The sequence below is a fragment of the Gavialis gangeticus genome, unplaced genomic scaffold (assembly GCF_001723915.1).
Source record: "Gavialis gangeticus isolate Ggan-Ray unplaced genomic scaffold, GavGan_comp1, whole genome shotgun sequence".
NCBI lineage: Eukaryota > Metazoa > Chordata > Crocodylia > Gavialidae > Gavialis > Gavialis gangeticus.
In genome coordinates this window covers 99272231-99289185 of record NW_017729024.1, presented here as the reverse complement: position 1 = coordinate 99289185, position 16955 = coordinate 99272231, and the positions used below count along the sequence as shown (strand labels likewise).

Genomic DNA, 16955 nt, shown 5'->3' with positions numbered 1-16955 from the left:
CTGAAATGAATCTCTGTCCTCCAAAATGGCCAAATCTGAAATCAAAACAAAACACAGCCATTCTGCACAGCCCTACCAGCTAATCGAGCCCAAGTCTGGTCCTGATACAGCCAACAATCAGCTGATAATCGTACCACAACAGGGCTGGTTCAGGCCCTAGCCTGGTCACAGATCTGGCCGATGATCAGCTCATTTTCAACAGATGGGAACTGCACTGGGCCTGGTGGGAGACCCTGATGCAGTCCTAATCCTGAGCAGTCCTAGTCCTGCTACATGTTCAATTTAAAGCATGATGGAAACCAGCTAGAAAAATATCATATATTTTTTGTGTAATAGGGGCTATAGATAACCCTGGAGGACCAACTCAAGACATAAACCTGGAGTACATGGTAGCAGATGGTAGCAGATGTCCACAAAACAGCAGGCTGAGCATTTGAAAGTGTGACAGATTTGGTGTTGATTTATCCCAGGGTAATTTTTCCACTACTGGGACAGTTGCATCTCTTTTGGGGGTAGTGTAATATGTTCACAGCTCTTTTAGACTGTGACAGCTTGATTTGCCTGCATTTAGAAATGACATGCTGCCCAGCAGCTTTTGGTGATTCTGGCTTTGTGCTATATAGCACACAGAAGGGCCAATTTTTGTGAACCCTTGAGTAAATGATTGCCTGTCAATGCCCAGAACTGAATTTGATTGCCCAGGCAGCCCCTTTGGGTCCTCTTTTCACATGAGGACTTGTGTGTGCCCATAGCCTTTTGGGAACAGCAATAATGACCTGACAAACGTAAAAGGTAAATCCAAAGGGCACTTACAAGTGTTGAGGGCATATTTCGGTGGGGTTTGCTTTCCAGCTTCTAATATAGATACACATATTTAAATCCACAAGTACAATGCATATCAATCACAGACTCATAGAAAATTAGGTTTGGAAGGGACTTCAGGAGGTCATCTAATCCAACTCCCTGCTCAAAATAGGACCATCCCCAACTAAATCATTCCAGCCAGGGCTTTGTTGAGCTGGAGCCTAAAAACTTCCAAAGATGGAGATTCCACCACCCCTCTAGGTAACCTGTTCCCGTGCTTCACCATTACCCTCCTAGTGAGATTTTTTTTTCCTAATATCTAACCTAAACCTCCCTTGCTGCAACTTGAGACCATTGTTCCTTGTTCTGTCATCTGTCACTACTGCGAACAGTCTAGTAGCTCTATCCTTTTTGGAACCACCCTTTGGGTACTTGAAGGCTGCTCTCAAATCCCACCCCCAGTCTTCTCTTCAGAAGACTACATAAGCCCAGTTCCCTCAGCTTCTCTGCTTAAGTCATGTGTCCCAGCCTCTAAACCATTGTGTTGCCCTCTGCTGGACTCTCTCCAATTTCTCCGCAACCTTTCTGCAGTGGGGGACCCAGTACTGCAGATGTGGCCTCACCAGTGCAGAATAGAGGGGAATATTTACTTCCGTCAATCTGCTGGCAATGTTCCTACTAATGCAGCCCAGTATGCTTCTTGGCAACAAGGTCATACTGCTAACTCACATCCATCTTATTGTCCACTGTAATCCCCAGGTCCTTTTCTGCAGTGCTGCTGCTTAGCCAATTGGTTCCAAGCTTGTACCTGTGCATGGAATTCTTCCATCCTAAGTGCAGGACTTTGCACTTGTCCTTGTTGAACCTCATGAGATTTCTTTTGGCCCAATCCTCTAATTTGTCTAGGTCACTCTGAATCCTTGTCTACCCTCCAGTGCACCCCCCAGCTTGGTGCCATCCACAAATTTGCTTAGGGTGCAACTCATCCCATTTTCCAGATCTTTAATGAAGATATTGAACAAAAACAGCCCCAGGACTAACCTCTGGGGCACTCTACTTGATACTGCCTCTCAATTAGACATTGAGTCATTGATTATTACCCCTTGAGCCCAACAATCTGGCCAGCTTTCTATCCACCTTATAGTCCGTTAATCCAACCCATACTTTCTCAGCTTGCTTGGGAAAATGTTGTGGGAGACCATATCAAAACGTTGCTAAAGTCAAGGTATATCACATCCACTGCTTTCCCCACATCCACAGAGCCAGTTATCTCGTCATAGAAGGTACTCAGGTTGTTCAGGCACGACTTGCCCTTGGTGAACCCACGCTGACTGTTCCTGATCACTTTCTTCTCCTCCAAGTGCTTAGAAATGGATTCTTTGAGGACCTGCTCCATGTTTTTTCTGGGGACTGAGGTGAGGCTGACTGGTCTGTAGTTCCCTGGATCCTCCTTCTTCCCTTTCTTAAGGATGAGCACTGTATTTGCCCTTTTCCAATTGTCCAGGACCTCCCCCAATTGTCATGAGTTTTCAAAGATAATGGCCAGCAGCTCTGCAATCACATCAGCAAACTCCCTTAGCACCTTCAGATGCATTGCATCCAACCCCATGGACCTGTACATGTTCAGCTTTTCAAAGTAGTCCCTAACCTGTTCTTTCAGCACTGATATCTGCTCACCTTCTCCCAAAATTGTGCTGGCAGGTGCAGTAGTCTGGGAGCTGACCTTGCCTGTGAAGACCAAGGTAAAAAAGACATTGAATACTTCAGCCTTTTCACAGCAACATTTCAAGAAAGCAACTCTATCCAAGACAGTTCTTCAACAGTTCTCATCTCTAAGGACATGTTTAAATTCCAGTGAAGTCAAGCACATACTTAAACACACTCAAGTGCTCTCCTTAAACTATGGATGACCTTAAGTACATGGCTAAGGGCTTTCCCAAATCAAAACATAGGGGAGGAGCTCCTGAAAACAGATCTTGCCAGATTCTTGCTGTAAAAGACTACCATCCTGCCACAGCAAAGGGAACAAAAATTAATACCCTCATCTGTGGTAAATAGCTCATGATGCTCTGCAGAAACAAGCAAACAATCTGTTGACATGCTGAGTTGCCCAATTAAGAAAAAAACAGGATGTCCATTTTTGCCAAAAGAGGACAGCAAAGTATCACAAAAAGATGTCCCCTAGTTTTTATGAAGATTGCAAAGAGAGTAAAAATCTTTTAAGAACTTAAGTTGAAAATTATAGTGCCTCCCTGAGGTAGTTTGTTTTCAAAAACAGCTCTGTTGCAAATAATACTGTCCAGATGGTTTTGTCAATGGATGTAATCATTGGCCATTCATTGTTGGCTTAAAAATGGCATTTAAAGGCCTGATTTTTTAAATTTGGCTTATAGGTATAGATATATGTATTATAAGGGGTCAAAATGGGCAGCAGGGTTTAAATAGATTTCTAAAAAGCTTGGGAGACACACACACAGCTTCTCAAGGCCCTGAAAGCAGACGGGCTGTTTAGCACAACAAGGCCAATGGATGGACACAGCCTGAGAATTGAGGGGGACATACACAAGATCACAGCCTTCAGGGTAGACAGGTTGTCTAACACAACAAGGACACACAGCCTGGGAACCAGAGAAGTATGTACCATACTTTCCCATAACACAAGGTAAGTGACACCAGCCACAAGACCCAAGAGCAGCAGGGGGGCTGAGTCCCAGTTTTGGGGGAACTGATCAAATTAGGAGAAGGCCCAGAAGGCTACATGGACGTGTGACCACAGAGAGACAACCAACCAAAGATACCCACAGATGAAGAGTCATCAGAAATCAAGGGGGAAAGAGAATACAAAAGTAGAGATTTGAGATTAACAAAGGGTCCCTCTCTTTGTCCCATCCCTCCCTGTCCCTCCTTCTCTTTCTTAAGAGGGGTTCCCATCCCCATCCCTGTTTCCTGGGAAGGGTCCCCAAGGCTGCCATGGGCAGAGGGTACACACCAGCAGCCCACCTCATGCACCCCACTGGAGGGGGGCTGCAGGCCTCAGCATCACACCTCCAGACTGCTGACACCCACGAGAAAGAGCCTCAGAGTGGAGCCTGCATCCTGACCAGATGTACTTTGACTCTGATGACAGCCCTAGGACTGGTAGATATAGAATTGCTTCTATTGTTGCTTTTTGTTATCACTCTGTATCAATAAATTTACCTATTTACTGGCCAGTGTTGGGGTCGGTCTGAGGGTTGTGTTTGCCCGGAACAAAGGTATAGGTGCTGGGTCCAAATCCAGTGCCAATATCATGACTCCCAAATATTTTATAACTTTAAGCAAAACAAACATACGCCATCATGTCATGCTCTACAAAGGGAGCCCAATATGGAAGCCCTACAAGGGCCTAATACAGCTAACAGTTAAATCAATGGGAGTATTCCCATTGCTTGCAGTGAAAGCCTCAAGTTTCAAAATTTTCTGATTCCAGGAACTCTTGGACCTACTACAGTCATTTGTGAAATATTCCTATTGACCTCACTGGAACCAAGATTTTATCCCAGGTAACTCCGCTATCCAGTGGACCATGACATTCTAGGGACATTGCAATGTTCCTACACATAGTAAACTACATTGCCTTTTTTCATAGATTTCAAACAGTTGTTTTTCATGATCATTTCTGATATACAAGGGGGGTGGGAAAGAGGACCACAATAGCCACATGATACAGTGCAGGCCACAACTAGGAATCTGGGATTAATTTCTTGAGCATTTTTTTTTTTTTTTTTTTATTGTTTTATGCTTCAACATTTGACATTCTGAGCATTAACATGTCTATAGAAAAAAAATCGACTACTGCAAAGTCCAGCATTGTAGTGGGCCTTTTATCTAATGCCACTCACCAAGGTTCCGATCCATCAGAGAACAATGCACACGTGTCATTTTTCGTGCTTCACGCAATTCCACTGAAATCTCAGTGCATAAATTTAGGAACTTGCGTAAGACTCTGTAGGATTCATGTCTAATCTTGGATCTCAATAAAAAACTAAAAGAAAATGTACCTATAAACTTATTAATTCAAACTCTGGGATAAAAGCCCTGTATCTACAATGTTCACTAAATAGCAAAAATAAAAATTCTATTTATTCATTTGGCCTTTTGAAGTTTTTACTGCACCTTAAAATTTAAACTGAGATCTGTTTTTGAAGATATAATATTTTCAAGAAAGACCAAACTAAAGTAAAAGGTTCTAACATTTAGGATGTAAAAAAGTATTATGTACTTTCCCACCTATTACAAAATGGAAAATAGTGCAGTTCTATTATACTAGTGGTCCAGGTCCACTTCTCCATTGCTTAACTTCAGTGAGATTTCTGGTTGTGAAAGGAATGCAAAAGTGGGTTCTTATCATGTAGTGCAAACCTTTCCCAAATATCCATTATATCAACTGAACTTCTGTTCACTTTAGTGTCATTGAAAAAGGCAACAATTTCTTAATTTCCTTAAGATCTTCCAATGCAAGGAGATTCATAGACTGTGCATCTGATAAGTAACTATTTACACACACATACTTTATTTTATTGAATGTGGGGAGCAGATTAAATACCAGGCAGATAAGTATCATGTAATTCGTACTCTGGAAATATATTTAAAAAAAAAAAATCAATCCCATTTTTCCCCTCAACGACTAGCATTTGGCTTTATCAGATTTTCAGATAAGGCACTGTAAAACAAAAAGTACATAAGAAACCAAACAGTCACCTTTATCAGCCAACTTACTGACTAGTATCAGAATGAAAAACACTAGTTTATTAAAGGTGAATAACTAAAGTTTCTCTTGAAAAAGAAATGTGGTCCCCATGTTCTTAAGATGCGCCAATTCTGAGCATGGAGAAATTTCATGCTTATTTATTTTGTCCTGTCAGAATTATCTCGTGTTCAGGAAACCAGAAGATATCCTGCATCACAATCGGGTGTAATACTCCAGAGGTTCATCGTCTTCACCATCCTCTTTAGTTGTTCTTGCAATTGTGTCTGTCTCTGCTATGAAAGATGGATTGAGCCCTCCAGGTGTGTAGTCATTTCTCCTTAAATCTATGAGTGAGGAAGGCAATAAGGGAGAAAAACAAAATCAACGATATAAGCAGCAAATGTTTTACAAATATACAGAGGGCAAACCCAAATATAAGGATGCATGTTAACTCTTTGTGCATGGGGGAAACAGGAAATACTATAGTAGCGTGATTTCACTTAGGCAAGGGCCCACCATAGCTGGAGGAGGATGCAACATGTGGGTCCATGATCAGGACCCAGGGAAATCCCCAAGTAGCATGATCCCTGGTCTATTCAAGTGCTTAGGCAATTTTATACCTTCTTTCAAATTACACCTGCCGCAGAGGCAAGCTACCCAAAAGATAACACTGAAACCTCTGATTCAGACTTAGGCTGCTATTGAACTTAATATGGTCATTAAAATCAAGGTACTTTTCATTAGAAATAGATACAGCAATTCACCCTCCACTACATTACATATTTTACCCACAACAGCAATTATTTTTGTCAGTCAATTAAGTATAGAGCCTGGTTAATGGCAACATCTACGGACTGAGAAAAAATCATAGTGAGATCTCCACAGGCCAATGCATTGCTGATTTTTATAGTGTTTCACAGATCCTTATTTCAACAGTAAAAATTATTGCAGTGGCTAACCGTATTGATCCCCCGGGAATTATTTTTTTATATTACTTTACCTGAAGAAGGAAATAATTCAATGAGTATTTAATGGTAGATGCTTATATTATACACCCAAGATCTTTGACTGACAGCTTCCAATCTGGAAAAGATTGCTGTGCAAAAGAAACAGTGGAGATCAGTACAGTACCACTTTACCAAACCTCTGAATGGAAAAGCAGCTCCATGTCAGCAGTGGCAGCTTTCCCCAGGAAAAAGATCATTGTTAGTGCTGATCACAACTCTTTAGAGCCCTAAGGCCTTTAACTTGCTAATAGGAAAATAATACACAAGGACTAGAAATAAGATAAAACAGCTTCCTAGTAAATGTTTGCTCAAAACAGTAAAATTCTACTGTGCATACCGGCAAGTTTAAGTTTCCTGCAGCAGGAGTTGCAGTGGTGCTTTGCAATGAAGTTTTTAATTGCAACTTCTCCTAGGTTTGCCGGTCCAAATACCATGCCTCCAGATCTAAAAGAAACAAAATAACATCATACCAGTGAGCTCAAGTACTTCTTTTGTGCTATCCCATGAGGAACACTGTAAGCTTAAAGAAATGAAAAGTTTGCAAATCTAGAATAAAAAGTTTGTATTTTACTCTTTTGATTACAGTGGGATTGCATTAGGGGTAAAATATTCAGTAAGATATAGTCTACATATCACGACAAACTACGGTTGAATACTTGTAAATAGATAGGGTTATATCCTGTGCACCATGAAATTTACTTAGCTTTGGGCTAGAGAGATCAGCAGAGATACATGAAGAGAGCTTTCTTCTACCTATCTTAATAAAGAGCACCAACTGTACTTAGTAGCTATAACACAATTTCAGAGGTATAGTGTTAACTTTGGCCACTATGTTCCGTTTTTCACTTTAGAAATCCCTGGTAGATTCACTGAGTCCCAAAAAAACACTTTTGGCAGAGTTTGGCTTTATGATATTCAGGTAGTAAAGGCTCCTGGAGCAGCCTTTCTTCCATCATCTCCTGTCACACAGGTTGTGCTGCATCAAGGATATGATGCTCACAGAATGAATGGATACATAGGCCACATCCACAAGAGCATACACTTGTATTTTGTGGCACTGCAAAATGTACCCTGTGCGTGTGATTTGGTTCTCTGAGCTGCATATTTGCAATGTAGAGCTAAACGTAGATACTGGGAAACCCAGTATCAAAAAAAGTTTGCAGGAAGAAAGCAGGACAGCACACATGGCTGTAACATGCGCCACCCAAAACAGGAGCCTGGCCAGCCAGAACCACACTCCAACTCCCACCCAAGCTCCACATGCCTGGATCACCACTGCTGGAGCCATGGGAGGCCTCCAGGACCGCAGGTAAGGATGCTAGGGCCAGCTCAGGTGCTGGCCCCAATCTCCCCAGCCCCACCCAGAGCATTTTCTCCTATGCTAACCCAATGTGCAGGGGCATGTGCTGGTGCAAAAAGCAATGGTGTGAATTTGTGCCACTGCTGTTTTCCCCACACATCACCTGCACAGTCCTGCTCATGGGGACATGGCCATAAGGGTTTTTAGGGGTAGAAACTAAGCATTTCATTAGGATTTGAACCCATATTTTGAACAGACTATGTCAACAAGCTGTTCCTGTGTTCAAACCAAAACAAGTTTCCTCAAATAAACAGGATCTTATCAGCACCTTCTAAAAGCATAAGACTGCAAAGAACAGGAATACCTCACTTTGGGTGCATCTACACGAGATGTTTATTGCACAGTTGACTAACCATGGAGTAAATGTCTCAGCATCTACATCTGTGCTCCTATTAGTGCACACAAAACCACTAAACTCCACAGGAGGGTAGTATGACCCTGCTGCAGAGATTTTTTTGTGCACAGCAGCACATGTGTAGATGCTGCCCCTGCTGGCTGGGGTAGAAGGGTGCTGCCTGCCAGCTATCCCCACGCTGAAGCTCCTTCGTGCCCCAGCCAGCCCCTCCACAGGACACTGAGCCATGTTGGAGCATCCCTGGGCTGTCCCTGGCCAGCTTGGACTGCTCTGACTTGGCTCTACATGCTACAAACAAATAAACTCTGGAGCTTATTGCTCCAGAGTTAACTGCTCTCAGGCACACGTTCAAATAGCGCAACCAGAAGGAATAAACTCCAAAGCAATAAGCTCCGGAGTTTATTCGTGTGCAGTAATAGCACATGCAGATGTTCCCACTGTGGTTTTAAAAAGCCCTTCATTTACCTGCTTCCTATTGTACTCATTTCTGGGCATGTACACTCCATGAGCAATTCAACAGTGTTACTAAGGAATTCATTTGTAGAAGCTTACAACATTTTGGGGATGAAACTGACACAGTAACAAACTGAAGCAAAAGAAACCATACGTTTATTAGAAATACTGTATAATTACAGCAGATCCTTAACATAGTCTGAAAGATCAGTGTTCATTAATTTTAATACTGCTCTGCCATTATCATCCAGAATTTGACATTCTAGACATCATGGAAGATGGCACCCAAGAAAAAACTTCCAAAAAAAACGTTATGAAGGCTGATATTTTATTTTAATGACATGCAGATTTAAAACACATTTTAAGATTTGAAATCAATTATAGCTCTGAAATGCAATTTAACTTTCACAAATATACCTTTACTCCCCACTCAAAAATATGTCACCTCCAAGAAAAGGAACTAAGACTGGCAACTGAGACTGGCAAAAAAGCAAATTTTCTATATGTATAATACATTCCAGTCTCCCTTGGAGAGAAATAAAATGATTACAGTGAAGGTATGCTAAATGTCAAAAAGAAGGCTTGCTACCCACTTGATTTTTGTCTGACATGGACTATTTAAAACTAGTCTATTGACCTCTAGCTCTCAGTAGTGAGCTGGCTTGAAATTGTCTGGGCACTTTACTGCTCAAGGAAACTCAGTGAAGACTCAGCTGTCTTGGCCTAAATCCTAACTGCAGGTTTCCACCCTGCACACCTAATGAGACAGAACCTGAGTTGGTGTTGATCAACATAATTCTACCAGAGTCAGAGATACTATATTGATTTATACCAGATGAGGATCTGGCTATGAGTTTAAGCCAATGTAGACCCTTCCCAAAGAGTTCTGTACTTTCAGCACTGCATTAGTACATATAAACTACTAACGTGTTCTGATATATAGCACTACATGATCACAGGCGCCAGAGAGTAGGTTACGGTATTAAAAAGTCCATTTCAAGGTAGCATATAAGAGTGCATGAAAGAAAAGACCCACTGCAAGATAACAACTTGATTCTCACATAAATTACCTTACCAATGAATCCTTGAATCAGTGGAACCAAAGAAACAAAACATAAATAATAAAAGTAGTTTTAAAATATGTATCAGCACCCCATCAGTCAGAGGATACCCACTCGCTTCTGGATATCTAAGCTAAAGTGAGCTCAAAGCCATGCCTCTATGTAGCAGGTTTCGAAGCAGCACATGACTTTCGGTTAAATAAGTTATCAAAACATAAAGTAGAACTTCATACTGCCACAAATTTTCCCTGGTGGTTGAATGAGAGAGTAAGTTAAGACAGCGCATTTGAAAGATTTTTGTTAAGGAAGCATGCCTTGGGGATTATCCCTGTGTACAAGTATGCTGCCAGCTGCATACAGGCTCCATCTGTGGCATCCTTGTCATATTCTCCCAGATCACCAAGTCAAAATACCATTCTGGAATTTGCAGTTCTTGAGGATCTCCCCTACCATATGAAAATCAAGCTGTGGTTTACTTCATTAACTGGTGTCTGCTTTTTAATTAGAACATTGAATACAGAAATATTTTTGAAGATGACAAAGGAAAAAAAGGGTTTGGGGGGTTTCTTAAATAATAAGCTGAACAACCTGCTTTTATTAAGCTGAGGTGAAAAGCTGGTAATTGGTGTTAAGATGGTCATGGACACATGCTTGAGGATTAAGTATTTTCCATGTTTGAGAAAAGAGCAAACAAAAAGTAAACAGCAGGTTGAGTGAATTGCCAAGGTAGAGTATTGTGGCATGATAAGCATAAATTTATATATCAAACCTGAAAAAATATATTTAGGCCCCAATCTTACTTCCACTGAGGTCAATGTGAAAACATCATTCACTTCAGTCATATGAAATGGTCCATTATTCATTTGTATTCATATTATAAAGTAAGTTTGCTCCACACACTGTACCAAGTAACACAATGTTATTATTGTGTTAACATGCTTCCTACCATTTTGTCAAACATGCACGTACTTTGATGAATTGTGCAAGCTGTTTAGGCCATGGTTTGGGGTTTTTTGGGGGTTTTTTTAACTTTACTGGGAGGTGCCTAGCATAATTTGCCTGCCATGACAATAATCAACATTATATAATTGGTAACCATTCATTTGCTGTTAAAAGTGATAGCTACTATTGCATGGGTGTTTGTTTATTGCTTACTAATGATTCAAGTTATATGAATGTTATAATGCTAAGCATCCCAGAGTAACAGGGTAAGAATTTTAATCCTGGTTCTAAAATGGACTTGCTCTATGATCCAATCAGGTCATTTAATATATCTAAAATTCTGCATCCCCTCAAGTGAAATGAGGCTAATGATATTTACCTATTACTTAGGTTACTGTGGCATCTAACTAGGTATTGGCCCCAATCCTGCGCTCAGATCTGTGCAGCACACTTCCCAGCCTAAGACTTCAGTGGGCCTTCATGTAGGATTAAGTGTCTCCCCATGACAATCAGAGTAAATGTTCACAAAGTGAAAACAATCTAAAAGCATTATCATCAGACTCGTTGGTAAGGGCAGAAACCAGACATCTCATGTGTCCACTCTTCTGATTTCCCTAGGCTCCACAGACTTGTATAATCATCAAAGAAAAAAAAACCACTATGCACAAATCAAATATTTAGCTCATCACTAAGAAATCAAGATCTCTTATTTAGAAGGTTACAATTTCCAAAAATGTATCATTATCTACAAATCATCTAAAGTGAACCTCTTACATAATAGCAAACTTACCGCTTGTGGTCAGGTTTAATAACAGATGGATCGGTAAGATTTTCCCCAACACCTACAATAAAATCAACAGGGTGTGTTACAAGACAAGATTATTTTTATGTAGCCTGTCATGAAATCATAACTAATATAAATTATCCATTTGCACTGTAGATCATAAAAGTGTTGCACTTGCAGTGGCCAAGAGATCTTTTTAGACAATGCCATGCCTATGAAAATTAAACTTCAAAGCATTTAGTATGCTCACTGGGTTCTTGATATTAAATGCTCCTAATGTGTTGTGTACGTATGGTTGGACTCAAGGCTTGCCCAAATGACTACATCTTAAGACACCATTAACAAAGTCCTGGATAAACTGATGCAACTACAGAAAAATGAGGCTATTTTTAGGATGGAAAAAGTAAGTTATCCATAAGCAAAATCCTATTAATTTCAATATGCCTAGTACTTGAGAAATGTGTTACTCAAAGAAAGAAAATGCATCAGAATATGTCCCTTCATTTAGGTATCATAAGGTAGCATAAGGATGCTTGGGCCCTTTTTGCCCCCTAGCTTTCTAGTGGTGCTTGTAGAGGGAGGGTCAGATAAGTAAATCCAATCAATACCACATAGGAAAAGACTCTTTTGTGGTTCCTTTCCTTAAATTGATGTTATACTGGGATGTATGGGATTTTACCATGGCCCAGTACAGACCTTTAGTTGCTCCTGGAAGAATTGCTACTTTCCCAAGAGAAACCACAAGCATATGTGGTTCAAGCTTTTTTTATTTTTATTTTTTGCCCAGGGTAAAAATGGCTGCTCCTAGGAGAAAAATAACTTGGAAACAACCAGGATTAAATTACTCCTAGGAGCATTTCTCCTAGAACAGCAAATACAGAATCACAGAATCATAGAAAATTAAGGTTAGAAGGGACCTCAGGAGTCATCTAATCCAAACCCCTGCTCAAAGTAGGACCATCCCCAATTAGATCACTGCAGCCAGGACTTTGTCAAGCCAGGCCTTAAAAATCTCCAAGTATTGAGATTCTACCACCTCTCTAGTCAACTTTTTCCAGTGCTTCACACTCTCCTAGCAAGAAAGTTTTTCCTAATATCCAACCTAAACCTCCATTTTTATGTAGCCTGTCATGACATCATAGCTAATATAATTATCCATTTGCACTGTAGATCATAAAACATATCTGTACATGCTGACAAAAAGGGTGATTGTTTTATATCTGATAAAATGATTGGGCTTTTGGTCTGAAAGAAATTTATATTTTTTGTTGTTTATGGAAGTAATTTTAGTCCACTAGTGATGAGTTCAAGATTTGTGATGGACTTGGGTATACAGATAACAATAAAGTGACTGTTGGGCTCTCAGTATGCTAAAGCATCCAAAGAACTGCAACACACCCCAATGACTATAGATTATTATTAATATAGCATGTATTATAATAAATTGTATAAAATTCATGTCTAGATATCTTGATCCTCTTGGTATTCCAATAAGAGTGGATGGTTGGGTGTAAGGGCCTAGGGCAGACGTAAGTAGTTGAATAGACATATCCTTATTGGAGCTGAAATCAAATGAAGGCAAGCGTGGAATTATAGGTTTTATTTTGCATGGCAAGCATATCTCATTGTAATTCACAGCTTCTGAATGCTGTAAAATGTAAATATGCTAAACCTCTGTCTACTAGTACACTTTTCCCTTGACATAACTGACAAACAATGGTGTTTATACTGCTTGATGGGAGCTGTTCATCTTCTGTATGTGTCAAATGTTTTATCACTTTGAAATATACTACGTTCCCTTTACACACATGCTGTAAAGCAATCCCACCACACAACATGTTGTTTGGTGAACAACTGGTCTATGGAAATAGTTCCCAGAGCTGCGGCTTGCTTAAACCACCTACAGACTTATTAATAAATCAGGCCAGTTACTGACAATTTTTAGTTTTCCAAAAAATGTATTTTTATTACAAACATTTAAGTCTCATAAAAGTGCTTTATGATTACAATATTTTAATACTTAGCAGTCAATTGAAACATTACTATACACTGTTTAACTCCATGGTATTTGTACACCGAAATGTGAGATCTGGGTCCAAATTCTGTTCCAGTTTACACCTGTGTAAATCTAGAGTCTCTCTGTAGATGCCTGTTTCTATCTGTATAATTCCAACCATGTCCATGGGGTACTATAGATGTACTTGTGTATACATGGGAACAGAATGTGGCCCCTCTTTTTTAAGTTGAATTCAACATAGTTTTCTAAGGGATATTACCATGTTTTATAATAAGTAATGTACCATGTTCTGGTGGTTACCTTGCAAATCCAGGACAAGGAGTTCCCCCCGGGTATACTCGTAAGTCCAGTGAGAGAAGGCCAACATCATCTCCTCCAGCAAATTACCAGGAGTAATCTCATCCCCATTGTTATTATTGTATTTGCGGAACTTGCCCGTCATGTATTTCTCTATGGTCAACCACTGATTGGCTGAATGGCAGTATAATAAGAAAACCTCCAGAAACCTGTGGGGTAAAAATGCTGTCAGCTGGACAAGGTATTGAGTATCTTCACAGTCGCAGGACAATGCTCCCCTGACTACAGCCTTCAATCAACCCAGACAATTCTTAATGGTAGAAGGTAACAGTGAGTGCATCTACATATGAGTTTATTCTGCAGTAATTTCCCGAGAAGTAAACCTGCCATGGGCAGGTGTCTACATGTGCAGCCATTTGGGAGCAGAGTTGCTGCTTATGGCAGTAGCCTGCTCCCGGGCTCCTCCAGCCCTGCATCACCCCCCTGCAGCAGCAAGGGGGAGCTGGAGGCTCCGGCCACAGCTGCCAGCAGCCAGGGGCCCTCTTTAAAAGCCAGCCCTGCATGGTGCTCCCTGGCCAAATGCCTTTCGGGCCTGGAGCAGGCTGCATCATGCTGGCACAACCATCTGTGACTTGTCACCAGAGCCTGTGCCCATCATGTGATGGCTGCTCCACCCCCAGACCCCAGGAACAATGACCCATGGCCCCAGGCTCCTGCTTCCTGCTCACCACGTTTCACCACCATGGTGACCATTGCCTGGTCCAGGTCAGTCTCAGCCCTGCATGCCACTCCATGCTGCATGGCCATGTGGCCTGACTCACTGCAGTGTCTGAGGTCTCCTGTCAGCACACTGCTGTTGCCCAGACCCTGGCTGGGATGCTAACAATGCACACATGGACACCACCATCAGTGACATCCATGAGCTCCTGGGGCTCCAGCCCCATTGCCTCTAGGCCTGCCAGGCCAGCCAGGGCTGGTGGCTGCATGTTGTCTAGCATACCTGGGATGATGATCAGTGGCCATAGTTATTTCGCATGATGCACACCACCTTTGAGGAGCAACTCAATCAGCTCCGCCCACACCTGAAGCAGCAGGCCACCGCCATGAACCAGCCCCTCCCTGCAGACACCCAGCTGGCCAACACCCTGCTCAGGCTGGTCACACCTTTCAGCCTGCACTACCTCATCCACCTCTTCAGCATAGGCAAGGCAATTGCTGGAGAGGCGGTCCTGGAGATCTACAGTGCCTTCCAGGACATGCTGTGGCACACCGTGCTCCAGATGCACAACCTCCTGGAGGTGGTGGCAGGGTTCTACACCCTGGCCTTCCCCCAGTGCACCAGAACCCTGGACAGGACCCACATCTCAGTCACCTGCCAGCCCTGTGGCAACCACCCCTACGATAGCTGATGGGGCATTCAATCTGTCATGCTGCAGGCCGTTGTTGGCCACTAAAGTGTCTTACCAACATAAGCACTATCTGGTTTGGCAGTGCCCACATTGCCCATGTCTTCTGCAACTTTGCCCTGCCAGCCCTGGTGGAGAGCAGATGCTTTGCACCAGTTGTGTCTCACCAGCTGGGCAAGATTATGGTCCCACCTTCCTCAACCCTGCCTACCTGCTCCTCCCTTGGCAGGCCTACACCAGCCAGCTGGACATTTCAACAGGTGCATGGGCTGGACCTATGAACTAGTGGAGTGCACCTTCAGCTACCTGAAGGAACACTGGTGCACCCTCACTGCCCACCTCAAGGTCGCCAAGGCCAACAGTCCCTAGGTCATCATCACAGCCTGTGTGCTGTGTAACATCTGTGAGGCCCCAGTGGAGTTCTTCCATGAAGCCTGGGCGGAGGAGGCACAGTGAAAGTGCCAGCTGCGGCAGCAGCAACAGTGACTGCCCCCACCCACCAAGGCCCCAAGTGAACCGCATACTCAGCAGTGGCAGCCAAGGCACTGGGTGCGAGAGGCACTTGGCAGGTAGCAAATAAACCATACAGTAGACTAAGTGACTGTGCAGTAAGCATCTGTACATGTAGGAGATGATGCTTTACCGCACAGTCAATTAGTCCATTGTGTGGTAAAATGTCTTGTGTTGACGCACCCAGTAAATAGAAGGAATCATGCCTGAGAAGTACTACTGAAGCTGCTAGCCACCTGCTAAAGCTGATGGTTCAGGGAATGATCTCAATACAAAGCACTTCTGTGCACTGGAATGTTGGTGGAGAAGCAGCATACTCTGAAGTATTCCTGCCAGTCTCTAAGTAAGAAGTCTGAAATCCTTAAAATTAATTGAAGAAACAGCATTTGCTACTTCAAGGCTTAGTTAAGGCATCTCTGTAGAAATAGGGGGGCGAAATGTTTCTAATGTTGTATATTCTGCTAGATAATGATGTAGCTAGCAGAACAGGCCATTTGCTCCTTGGCCTCTTGTGGGCTAAGAATAGTACCTTAGTACAGATTCATGGCCATTGAAGATAATGGAAGGACTCCTAATAACTTTAATATAGGTTTAATGGAAAATTGCAAAAAACATTCACTGCCCACTGAACAAGAGATGAGGACTGGAAAATAAGGGATTAAATCCTGGAAAGGGCAAGGGAAACTATCATTGGGATGCAAGAGGAAAAATAACTGGGTAGTCTTTGATGCAAAGAGTATAGGAAAGAAGCAAGATGAACTGTAAAACATAGTATGCAAAGAAAATAGTAACTAAACTGGCTAAACAGTAACTAAATTGATAGCAACTAAATTCCAGAAACATGGTGACATAACTTTCATGACTTGAATATCAAAAGCAGTATGGTTTATTCTGGAAGAATATATGGAAGGAAAAACATTGAACCTCAGGTATAGAAATGCTCATTCTGACATCCAAGAGGTAGGGAGACATCTGAACTGCAGAGTGCATCTGAGTGAAGATAAAGGAAAAGAAAGATTGCAATATTAAGGCACAGGTCTACTGCAGATCACTGCCACACCATCAGGGGTCTTGCTGAATAGGTTCCAGAAAGGCCAGGTTTCTGCATGGCCAACCTCCACCATTGTGGTCTTGTAACAACCCAGGCTGTAGTCGTGGCAAAACACACACCATGTCTCATCCTGTTGATGACTACCCACCAAATTCAGCAGTGGACTACTGGAACTGCAC

General features: G+C 42.1%; 1 protein-coding gene across 4 annotated transcripts in view; it reads right to left on the bottom strand.

The window, feature by feature from the left end:
- Nucleotides 1–4730: 4730 nt before the first annotated feature.
- The window catches only part of TRPM6 (transient receptor potential cation channel subfamily M member 6), a 135536-nt gene continuing 123311 nt past the window's right edge, over nt 4731–16955 (bottom strand). For all 4 annotated transcript variants that reach the window (XM_019517451.1, XM_019517448.1, XM_019517449.1 and 1 more), the window contains exons 36-39: nt 13813–14018; nt 11502–11553; nt 6878–6984; nt 4731–5877 (exon numbers count right to left, since the gene is read on the bottom strand). In XM_019517451.1, coding sequence (XP_019372996.1) covers nt 5747–5877; nt 6878–6984; nt 11502–11553; nt 13813–14018 — 496 coding nt within the window. In that variant the 3' untranslated portion in view covers nt 4731–5746. The remainder of the gene's footprint in view (nt 5878–6877; nt 6985–11501; nt 11554–13812; nt 14019–16955) is intronic.